General features: G+C 40.5%; 1 protein-coding gene across 1 annotated transcript in view; it reads left to right on the top strand.

Moving 5' to 3' along the window:
• ZMYND12 (zinc finger MYND-type containing 12) overlaps window positions 1–5,874 on the top strand; it is a 34,454-nt gene extending 28,580 nt beyond the window's left edge. The window contains exon 8 of the mRNA XM_067725744.1: window positions 5,547–5,874. Within this exon, the coding sequence (XP_067581845.1) occupies window positions 5,547–5,671 (125 nt within the window). The 3' untranslated portion in view covers window positions 5,672–5,874. The remainder of the gene's footprint in view (window positions 1–5,546) is intronic.
• The last annotated feature ends 6,990 nt before the right edge of the window (window positions 5,875–12,864 follow it).

Below are 12,864 nucleotides of genomic sequence, written 5' to 3'. Positions count from 1 at the left end.
GAAAAAGGAAAGGACTGAGAAAATATTTGAAGAGATTATAGTTGAAAACTTCCCTAGTATGGGAAAGGAAATAGTCTATCAAGTCCAGGGAGCACAGAGAGTCCCATACAGGAAAAATCCAAGGAGAAACATGCCAAGACACATATTAATCAACCATCAAAAATTAAATACAAAGCAAAAATATTAAAAGCAGCAAGGGAAAAGCAACAAATAATATACAAGGAGATCCCCATAAGGTTAACAGCTGATCTTTCAGCAGAAACTCTGCAAGCCAGAAGGCAGTGGCAGGACATATTTAAAGTGATGAAAGGGAAAATCCTACAACCAAGATTACTCTATCTAGCAAGGATCCCATTGAGATTCGACAGAGAAATTAAAAACTTTACAGACAAGCAAAACCTAAGAGAATTCAGCACCACCAAAGCAGCTTTACAACAAATGCTAAAGGAACTTCTCTAGGCAGGAAATACAAGAGAAGGAAAAGAACTACAATAACAAACCCAAAACAGTTAAGAAAATGGTAATAAGAACATACATATCGATAATTACCTTAAATGTAAATGGATTAAATGCTCCAACCAAAAGATATAGACTGGATGAATGGATACAAAAACAAGACCTGTATATATGCTGCTTACAAGAGATCCACTTCAGACCTAGGAACATGTACAGACTGAAAGTGAGGGGATGGAGAAAGATATTCCATGCAAATAGAAATCAAAAGAAAGCTGGAGTAGCAATTCTCATATAAGATAAAATGGACTTTAAAATAAAGACTATTACAAGAGACAAAGAAGGACACTACATAATGATCAAGGGATCAATCCAAGAAGATATAACAATTGTAAATATTTATGCACCCAATATAGGAGCACCTCAATACATAAGGCAAATGCTAACAGCCATAAAAGGGGAAATTGACAGTAACACAATCATAGTAGGGGACTTTAACACCCCACTTTCACCAATGGACAGATCATCCAAAATGAAAATAAATAAGGAAACACAAGCTTTAAATGATACATTAAACAAGATGGACTTAATTGATATTTATAGGACATTCCATCCAAAAACAACAGAATACACCTTCTTCTCAAGTGCTCATGGAACATTCTCCAGGATGGATCATATCGTGGGTCAGAAATCAAGCCTTGATAAATTTAAGAAAATTGAAATTGTATCAAGTACCTTTTCTGACCACAATGCTGTAAGACTAGACATCAATACAGGAAAAAAACTGTAAAAAATACAAATACATGGAGGCTAAACAGTACATTACTAAATAACCAAGAGATCACTGAAGAAATCAAAGAGGAAATTAAAAAATACCTAGAGGGCTTCCCTGGTGGCGCAGTGGTTGAGAGTCTGTCTGCCGATGCAGGGGACACGGGTTCGTGCCCTGGTCCGGGAGGATCACACATGCTGCAGAGTGGCTGGGCCCGTGAGCCATGGCCACTGAGTCTGCGCGTCCGGAGCCTGTGCTCCACAACGGAGAGGCTGCGGCAGTGAGAGGCCTGCGTACCGCAAAAAAAAAAACCCCAAACCTAGAAACAAATGACAATGAAAACACGACGACCCAAAACCTATGGGATGCAGGAAAAGCAGTTCTAACAGGGAAGTTTATAGCAATACAATCCTACCTCAAGAAACAAGAAAAATCTCAAGCAACCTAACCTTACAGCATAAGCAATTAGAGAAAGAAGAACAAAAAAAACCCCAAAGTTAGCAGAAGGAAAGAAATCATAAAGATCAGATCAGAAATAAATGAAAAATAAATGAAGGAAACAATAGCAAAGATCAATAAAACTAAAAGCCGGTTCTTTGAGAAGATAAATAAAATTGATAAACCATTAGCCAGACTCATCAAGATAAAAAGGGAAAAGACTCAAATCAATACAATTAGAAATGAAAAAGGAGAAGTAACAACTGACACTGCAGAAATACAAAGGATCATGAGAGATTACTACAAGCAACTATATGCCAATAAAATGGACAACCTGGAAGAAATGGACAAATTCTTACAAAAGCACAACCTTCCGAGACTGAACCAGGAAGAAATAGAAAATAAAACAGACCAATCACAAGCACTGAAATTCAGACTGTGATTAAAAGTCTTCCACAAAACAAAAGCCCAGGACCAGATGGCTTCACAGGCGAATCCTATCAAACATTTAGAAAGGAGCTAACACCTATCCTTTTCAAACTCTTCCAAAATATAGCAGAGGGAGGAACACTCCCAAACTCATTCTACGAGGCCACCGTCACCCTGATACCAAAACCAGACAAAGATGCCACAAAGAAAGAAAACTACAGGCCAGTATCAGTAATGAACCTAGATGCAAAAATCCTCAACAAAATACTAGCAAACAGGGATTCCCTGGTGGTGCAGTGGTTGAGAGTCTGCCTGCCGATGCAGGGGACACGGGTTCGTGCCCCGGTCCGAGAGGATCCCACATGCTGCAGAGCGGCTGGGCCCATGAGCCATGGCCGCTGAGCCTGCGCATCTGGAGCCTGTGCTCCGCAACAGGACAGGCCACAAGAGTGAGATGCCCGCGTACTGCAAAAAAAAAGAAAACAAAAAAAACCTAGCAAACAGAATCCAACAGTGCATTAAAAGTATCATACACCATGATCAAGTGGGGATTATCCCAGGAATGCAAGGATTCTTCAATATATGCAGATCAATCAATGTGAAAAACCATATTAACAAACTGAAGGAGAAAAACCGTATTATCCTCTCAATAGATGCAGAAAAAGCTTTCAACAAAATTCAACACCCATTTATGATAAAAACCCTCCAGAAAGTAGGCATAGAGGGAAATTACCTCAGCATAATAAAGGCCATATATGACAAACCCAGAGCCAACATCATTCTCAATGGTGAAAAACTGAAACCATTTCTACTAAGATCAGGAACAAGACAAGGTTGCCCACTCTCACCACTCTTATTCAACATAGTTTTGGAAGTTTTAGCCACAGCAATCAGAGAGGAAAAAGAAATAAAAAGAATCCACATCGGAAAAGAAGAAGTAAAACCGTTACTGTTTGCAGATGACATGATAGTATACATAGAGAATCCTAAAGATGCTACCAGAAAACTACTAGAGCTAATCAATGAATTTGGTAAAGTAGCAGGATACAAAATTAATGCAGTCTCTTGCATTCCTTTATGCTAATGATGAAATATCTAAAAGAGAAATTAAGGAAACACTCCCATTTACCGTTGCAACAAAAAGAATAAAATACCTAAGAATAAACCTACCTAAGGAGACAAAAGACCTGTATGCGGAAAACTATAAGACACTGATGAAAGAAATTAAAGATGATACATACAGATGGAGAGATATACCATGTTCTTGGATTGGAAGAATCAACATTGTGAAAATGACTCTACTACCCAAAGCAATCTACAGATTCAGTGCAATCCCTATCAAACTACCAATGGCAATTTTCACAGAACTAGAACAAAAAATTTCACAATTTGTATGGAAACACAAAAGATCCCAAATAGCCAAAGCAATCTTGAGAAAGAAAAACGGAGCTGGAGGAATCAGGCTCCTTGAATTCAGACTGTACTACAAAGCTACAGTAATCAAGACAGTATGGTACTGGCACAAAAACAGAAATATAGATCAGTGGAACAGGATAGAAAGCCCAGAGATAAACCCACGCACATATGGTCACCTTATCTTTGATAAAGGAGGCAAGAATATACAATGGAGAAAAGACAGCCTCTTCAATAAGTGGTGCTGGGAAAACTGGACAGCTAAATGTAAAAGAATGAAATTAGAACACTCCCTAACACCATACACAAAAATAAACTCAAAGTGGATTAAAGACCTAAATATAAGGCCAGACACTATAAAACTCTTAGAGGAAAACATAGGCAGAGCACTCTCTGACATAAATCACAGCAAGATCCTTTTTGACCCACCTCCTAGAGAAATGGAAATAAAAACAAAAGTAAAGAAATGGGACCGAATGAAACTTAAAAGCTTTTGCACAGCAAAGGAAACCATAAAGAAGACGAAAAGACAACTCTCAGAATGGGAGAAAATATTTGCAAACAAAGCAGCTGGCAAAGGATTAATCTCCAAAATATACAAGCAGCTCAACAACTAAAAAACAAACAACCCTATCCAAAAATGGGCAGAAGACCTAAATAAACATTTCTCCAAAGAAGATATACAGATTGCCAACAAACACATGAAAGGATGCTTAACATCACTAATCATTAGAGAAATGCAAATCAAAACTACAATGAGGTATCACCTCACACCAGTCAGAATGGCCATCATCAAAAAATCTACAAACAATAAATGCTGGAGAGGGTGTGGAGAAAAGGAACCCTCTTGCACTTTTGGTGGGAATGTAAATTGATACAGCCATTATGGAGAACAGTATGCAGGTTCCTTAAAAATCTAAACATAGAACTACCATACGACCCAGCAATCCCACTACTGGGCATATACCCTGAGAAAAACCATAATTCAAAAAGAGTCATGTACCACAAAGTTCACTGCAGCTCTATTTACAATGGCCAGGACATGGAAGCAACCTAAGTTTTCATCGACAGATGAATGGGTAAAGATGTGGTACATGTATAAAATGGAATATTACTCAGCCATAAAAAGAAACGAAATTGAGTTATTTGTAGTGAGGTGGATGGACCTAGAGTCAGTCATACAGAGTGAAGTAAGTCAGAAAGAGAAAAACAAATACCATATGCTAACACATATATATGAAATCTAAAGAAAAAAATGGTTCTGAAGAACCTAGGGGCAGGACAGGAATAAAGATGCATACGTAGAGAATGGACTTGAGGACATGGGGAGGGCGAAGGGTAAGCAGGGATGAAGTGAGACAGTGGCATGGACATGTATACACTACCAAATGTAAAATAGCTGGTGGGAAGCAGCCGCAGAGCACAGGGAGATCAGCTCGGTGCTTTGAGTCCACCTAGAGGGGTGGGATACGGAGGGTGGGAGGGAGACGCAAGAGGGAGGAGATATGGGGATATATGTATATGTATAGCTGATTCACTTTGTTATACAGCAGAAACTAGCACAGCATTGTAAAGCAATTATACTCCAATAAAGATGTTAAAAAAAAAAAAAAGAAGAAGAAGAGGAAGAGATGGAGGGGGGAAGGGCCAGCTAGAGCCTGTCCCAAGTTATCCTGTGAAGCGTCTGTCAAAACTCTGGGCTGCTTGGCCCCCCAGATGGCAACTTACTTGTGGCACCTTCCGTTTCTATGCCTCCCAATGTTGGTTCAAAGGGCCCTGAAATGTAGAAAAGAGGCTTTGTCCACTGTAAGCTCAGCGACCATGTTTTCCTGTTCCTTAACCCCTCTCACCCTCATCCCACATATGTGGTTAGCTGTGAAGACCCAGTGTATGTTCACAAGTTTCCACAAAGAACTCAGTGGCTGTGTGAGAAGCTGAAGGGTCCTTTCCCATGTTTTTGTGGTCGAGCAGAGATGGGCTTTCCAATGTAATGCTTTTCTGTGACAACTTCCTTTTGTCACTGCAATTCTATTTCAGGCAGAGGAATACGCCATGAGAGCCCTGGATCTAGCCAAAGAACAGCAGCTCAGTGTCCATGAACAAAACACCATTCAAGACTTACTAAATCTCATCTCAGCTGAGGAAGCTCATTCCATTACTTGGTGACCCAAGAGCTCTGCATCATGGACTACTGAGCATCTAATGTATTCCAGCATTGCACAGCTGCTTTGAGGTGCTATGAATTGCTGAAGTGCCCACCCTCTTCCCCTGGGATTGCACTCATAGCTGTGTTTTTATCGTTTCACAGCATATGTTGGGGAATATAGAGCTTTTGGCACAGAAATCAGTAAAACTCTTGGTTATCATGACTTTGCACGACTTTGAATAACGTGTTATCAGTTCACTAACAAGGTATTTATAATTAAACTGCAAATAGTTTATCCTATTTCTCAGAGGTCTCCCGGTGATGCATTCTTCATAGATCTTTGCCAAAGAAAGGGGTAGGGAATAGAGCTATACTGGAGTAAAGTTTCTCTATTCTACTGTGATTAAGTTAGCATTAATCTGAGGTAGATTGTGATTAAAATGCCCATTATAATTCCTAGAGCAATCGCTAAGAAAAGTAATCTAAAAAACAGTTAAAATCAACAAGGAAATTAAAATGGTACACTAGAAAAGATCCACTTAATGCAAAAGAAGGCAGTAAAGGAGGAATGGAGGAACAAAAAGATGTGAGACATATAGAAAACAAATAGCAAAATGCAGACATAAATTGTAGGCCTTTGCCAGAAAAGGCCCCTGGGCCTTTCAAGGAGCTCCAGTATGGATTGGCCGAGTTACCATTCCACATTGGTGTCTCTTTTCTCAGACAATTATTTGGAGGGGATGTGAGCCATCTATACTGTCTAGGGGGGAAGTACTCTGGAAGGTCCCCTGTGATGTAGGGGACAGAGTGTAGGCATTGGAGCAGACATGCCTGGGTTCAAGTCCCAGCTTTCTGAGGTAACAGCTCTGTGACCTTGATTCACCGCCTCCCACCCCTCCACACACACCCAACCTCCTCATTATGTTCTAAAATGGCCCAGGTGTGGCCATGGCTGTGTCAGCTAGTACCATCGAGGACTCTGGTCATTTAGTGCCTCCTTTTTTTCTCCAGACTCGCTAAGCAGCCTGCCCATGACCACTTTGCTTCCTGGGTAGATCTGTACCAGGGAGAGGTTATGCAAATCAAGGACCTGTTGGAGAGTTTTATGTTCCTGACATATTATTTCCCTCAGGCCCATATAATAAAAATATGTCAGATGGCCACCCTGCACCTTCAGGTCTAGGTAAAATCCGCTTGGGGCACTCTTACGCTTCTGCAAGATGGCTATGAAGTCCCAGGGCCTTACTTTTCTGTCTCTCACTTCAGTTTTTAGCTTCAATTATCAATACTCTGTCACTCCCCACATCTTGTCTTGTAGCTGTTTTTTTGTCTCTTTAGGGACACATCCCTTCTTGATTCTCACCTGCTAACCCCAGATATGAGCCAGCTCTTTCAAATAGATGTTGAATGAAGATTGGAGGAGTGAGGAGAAGAATGAATGGCAGATAATTTAAAAGAAAATATTAGAACTTCCTTATTCAAAAAGTCCTTCAAAGTCCATTTCATTAAACTCTAGTTCTCTTCTCTACCATAGCCATTGGCCCCTTTCTCTTTTTCCCCCCTCCCTTATCTGTTTTCTGTTCTCTCCACCCCTGAATTCTTGCTCATGACTCCTTCCCCATTGAGTATATTTATAAAATTACTGTTTCACTTTATTGTTCCTATTGACTGATTTTCCTCTTGGTTATGGCTCATAATTTTCTGCTTTTTCACATCATGTCTAGAAATTTAATTTTCAGTCTTTCTGCTTTTCTAACACTTGCATTAAGGCTATAAATTTTCCTCTAAATGCTGCTTTCATTGATACCACATATTACGAAATGCATTTTTATTATCATTTGCTCTAAATATTTCTTAATTTTTTATGACTCATGAGTGATTTAGAAGTATGATTCTTAATTTCTTTCTTTTTTTTTTTTTTTTGTGGTACGCGGGTCTCTCACTGCTGCGGCCTCTCCTGTTGCGGAGCACAGGCTCCGGATGCGCAGGCTCAGCGGCCATGGCTCATGGGCCCAGCCGCTCCGCGGCATGTGGGATCTTCCCGGACCGGGGCAAGAACCCGTGTCCCCTGCATCAGCAGGCAGACTCTCAACCACTGCGCCGCCAGGGAAGCCCTTAAATCTATAATTTTGTGCCTTCTATTTGTACTGCACTTTCTTTTTTCCCTCTTCTTTCTTCTAGATTGATTATGTATTTTTTCTCATTCCATTTTCTACCCCGTCTGCTAGTTTGTAGGTTACACACTGTGTTTCTATTCTTTAAGTGATTACTCCGGAAATTCAAATATTCATTCCTAACATCAACGTCTAAAGTTATTCAGGATGTTTACCCTCATCCTGGACTGTACAAGGGCTTTAAAATTTTTAAATTCCATTTGCTTCCCCCTAACTTATATATTGTTACTGTTATTTATTTCAAGTATATCTTAAACCCACAAATCACAATTATTATTATTTTATAAAGTCATTATTATTTTATAAAGTCATCATATTCCTTCTTGCTTTTCACACCCTCTATCCGGGTTCACATTACTGATAAATCCTTTAGTATTTCCTATGGTGAGGGTTTGCTGATGGCAAATACTCAGATTTTCTTTCTTTCACTAATTTGATTATGTTTTATTTTGCCCTCTTTTTTTGACTCACCAATGAAAATGTATCTCACTTTCATACATGATACAGTGATGCAGGACATAATCTCAATTCTGAAGATCTCTGTGAGATGTGATTTACTTGACCTAAAAAGGTATATGCAGATTCAAGAAAACCAGGAATTCTTGGGAGATAAGAACATCTCTTATCATTCTACCAGGTAACCTTTCCTAAGCATCTTCAGCAGAATTTGCAGGTGTGGAGCTGAGGGATCATCTCTGAAAGTCTTGGCTAAATTTTTTCTACTAGCAAGCACATAGCAGTGTTACAAATTATATCATGTTGTCTATGAACATTTATTTAACAAAAATTCACATTGAGTAGTTGCTCTGTGTACCAACTCTCCAATGTTTTATCATTGCACAACTTTGGACCTGTGCTGTGCCATAGGTCCTCAGATGACCAAGATTAGAACCAAGGTGCTCTACCACCACTAGGTCCTACTATAGATATATATCATGAAAGTGAGGTTTCTGTATTCACGATGGCTCTATGAAGCATAATATCTCTCAAGAACAAGAGGCCAAACAAAACACACATCTGGCAAAGTAGATGCTTCAGAAAAGATGATGAAGCATTACTTGAATGACAAACCATATCATCATTTTGTTTGCTAGAAAAAGTACATTTTTCCTGATATTCATCAAGATTGATGGTGATGAGTTGGAGATAAATATTTTATTTAACCTATATGCTCACACAGACACAGTTTCAATAGTTAATAAATACTTAAATAAACAGCAGCAGGTTTGAAAAGCATATAAGCAAGGTTACTATTGAGATCAGGATATAAAACCAAGATGATATATTATAAATGTTGTCCCTTGCTTGCGAACCTTTCTAAGGAGTGCAGAAACAATCCTAGTGATCAAGGGAGAAAAGCTTTCAATGAAAAAAGACCATTCAGAGTTTGAAAGTCATGTTTCACCACAAGAAACAATACTGGATGTGAGGGATAAGGAAGATAGCAGCCAAAGAATGACTCCTGAAGTGTGTTTTCTTTCCTTATGGTTTGAGCAAGTGGTTGGCATTGTGCCCTCAGGTGAGGAGGTCCTGGAAGAGGAGGGAGTCTGCGAGAGAGAGAGGAATGTGAATTCAGATTGGGGCGTGGTGAGTTTAAGATACTTATGAGACATTTGAGGGGAGATGAAAAGGCAGGCAACTGCACAGGCAATCTGACATTAAGAAAAGAACCCTGAGTTCGAGAGATAAATTTGAGAGCATCATGTAGGTTGTAATTAATACTGTGGAAACAAAGGAGATCACCTAGGGAATAGAAGAGAGATAAAAAGAAGGGAAGAGAGCCCCAGGAAATGCCCTGAAACAGAATGTTTAATAGAGAAGAGGGGAACCCAGCAGACGAGGGTGACATAATTTCAGATTTATTCAGAGTATTCATACAAAGGATTCCCATATATCTTTCAACCAGATTCCCCAGATGTTAACATTTTACCATATTTGCCTCATCATTTTCTCTATATAGATACCCATTATTTTCTGAACCATTTGAAAGAAAGTTGCAAACACTATGCCCCTTTATCCCTCAATATTTAATGTGGTTCTTCTAAAAACAAGGAAATTCTTACATATTCTCACCAGTACAATCATCGAAATCAGGAAACTAGGGACTTCCCTGGTGGAGCAGTGGTTAAGAATCCTCCTGCCAATTCAGGGACACGGGTTCGAGCCATGGTCCGGGAAGATCCCACATGCCGCGGAGCAACTAAGCCCATGCGCCACAAGTACTGAGCCTGCGCTCTGGAGTCCGCGAGCCACAACTACTGAGCCCGCGAGCCACAACTACTGAAGCCGCCGTGCCTAGAGCCCATGCTCCGCAACAAGAGAAGCCACCGCAGTGAGAAGCCCCCGCACTGCAACAAAGAGTAGCCCCTGCTTACCGCAACTAGAGGAAGCCCGCGTGCAGCAACAAAGACCCAACACAGCCAAAAATAAATAAATAAATATTTTTTTTAAAAAAGGAAATTAATCATTGATAGGATGCGATCAAACAATGAAATACAGACTTTAGTTCAGATATCACCAATTGTCATAATGATGTTCTTTAGAGCAAAAGAACATCCCTGAGCAAGCAGTGCATTCAGTTGCTGTCTCTTTAGGCCTTTAAATGTGACATAGTGTCCTGCTACTCAAATCTTCTCTGACTTAGAAATTCAGCCAAACTTTTCCAACAAATGAAGAAGCCAAGGCCTTTGGGAGCTCTGAAGAGCTGTGACTCACTGAGGTACAGTAGATCCGAGGCCGGTGGAAGAGCCACAATCCTTGGGGGAAGGCTCTTCCCTGATTGAGGGAATTCCTGCAGTGAAAAACGCAGCTGCAGGAAAAGCAGTGAAATGGGAACCAGCATGACAGCCAGGTGGGTGTCGGCAGCATGAAGCTGGGATCGTTTCGGAGGATGACCGTGGAACCCTGGAAAACAGAAGAGGAAGTCTCATAGGCTTATTCCTTGGGGAGAGGAAATCCCAAGGTCTAGCAACTGGGGACGGTGTCTGTAGCCAGCCTAAAGATCTTTCTACTGGTGCCCTGTCAGCATGGTTGCTGACAGTCAGGATGGTGGGGAAGCAGTCACCACCCTTCTCAAAGGACCTCGGGCCCCACCAAACACACTGGTCTACGATGCAGTAAATGCAGTTCTTTTGGGACAACTGGGGGAAGTGTATATGAACTGGGAATTAGAATTAATAGTAGTTAATTTTGTTATACGTGGTAAAGGCATAAGGAAATCTCTTTTTAAAATGAGATGCCTGCTGAAGTATGCAGGGGAGAAAAGATACGGTGTGCGGAAATTGTTTTTAAATGCTTAAGAAGAAGTAGGTAGATGCAGTAAAAATAGAAAATTTCGATAATTTAAAATTTGAGGACTTTACTAAACCATCCTCTCGACTTTTGTGTAGTTTGCAGAATTTCATATACCAATAGAATAAAAAAGAAATACAGGTCACACTCCCCAGTGTTTGGGTTGAAGGACAGTATGAGCGGTACAACAGAGTAGCATCCCTGGTTGCAACAAAGCAGCGTTATCCCTGTGACTCTCTGACCTCAGGGTGGGCTCCCTGACCCTCACAAGTTGAGGAACAGCCTTTGTTCAAGGGTCTCAGGCCTGGTGCCGATCGGAGTTAGTTCCTAAAGGCCTTAGCACTGCTTCTCCCAGGAAGCCTTTTGAAATGTCATGCAGACAAAGTCGAATGGCTCTTCCGGTGCGGACCCAAATCTTTCCAGTCCCCTGGGATCCTTCCTGCACCACACAGCCATTCTTACACGCAGCAAGCTCTCACTTGCTATTTGAATCTTCATTGTGAAGTCAGTCCGGGAGAGCATGTTGAGCAGGCCCACGACAAGCTCATACCATCTGCATTAGTATTTTCCTCCATCGTCTTGACAGTTGAGAGTTGGCAATATTACAATTCAGACAGCACTCTGCATTTGAAAGGAAAATTATGGTTTTTCAGAATGCAGCTGGTGTGCAAGTGAATAGGATGAAGTTTCTATGAAGCCTTTTCCTCATTTTATGATATGAAGATAATAAAATGTAGATTCAGCGTGATACTTACTGAAAAAGAACCACCAAAAGGGACAGAGTTTGGGGGACAAAGGCAAACAACGCATTCTGTTCCATGGTAATAATTTTAATAAAAAGCAAAACCAGCAAAACAATCATTTAGAAATGATTTCTTCTCTGTGGGAGAAGTTAACATTCTTATTGCTGTTCAAACCACTTGGAAATGAGCTCTTTGGGTGCCTAGTTAAGATATATTCTCCACAGCACGTTTTCAGTTTGCCAATTAGGCAGGAAAAACTACAATTCACTTTCCTGGGGGGAACTTAGCTGAAGTACAGCCCACAGGTGAGACACAGCCTCAAAGATCACTAAGTTTAGGAGCAAACCAAAAAGATTTCTCTTGTGTGAAAACAGAGGAAGGCACAACAGGCAGAGAAGCAGTGTTTTCAAGCGTTTTTCTTCAAGTCAGTTCTGCACATTATAATAGGACACTGGCTTCTGAGAAATCCATCACACATGCTACCTCCCTGGAATTGAGATGTTTTAATGCATCGGTGTATCAGTTTCTTTCTTGGTTACCCAGTGGCACTGGTGTGCTTGTAAATGTTTAACAGGTAGCTCTCCAGGGGAGATACTTAGTATATAGTGTTTGCCCATCTCTGTGGGGTAAATATTCCCTCCATGGCTGACTTCAAACTACCATTGTGATGTCACTGAACAATGCAGTTGGGAACAGATGCTCAGTTGCACACAATTATATGGCATTTCCACTGTACAAATACAACAGATGTCAATAACCTCAGGAGCACAGACAATAGTAAAAGGTAATAAAAATAATTAGTAAGTGATAAGTTTTGAATATTTATTACCTATATTTTTAATATACTTTAATTTTAGGTTTATATAATTTAATTATTTAATTAATTTTTTTTTTTTTTTTGCAGTACGCGGGCCTCTCACTATTGTGGCCTCTCCCATTGCGGAGCACAGGCTCCAGACGCGCAGGCTCAGCGGCCATGGCTCACGGGCCCAGCCGCTCCGTGGC

Source organism: Pseudorca crassidens, chromosome 2 (genome assembly GCF_039906515.1).
Source record: "Pseudorca crassidens isolate mPseCra1 chromosome 2, mPseCra1.hap1, whole genome shotgun sequence".
Classification (NCBI taxonomy): Eukaryota; Metazoa; Chordata; class Mammalia; order Artiodactyla; family Delphinidae; genus Pseudorca; species Pseudorca crassidens.
Note: the sequence above shows the minus strand (reverse complement) of the source record. Positions and strands in the feature narration are given on the sequence as shown.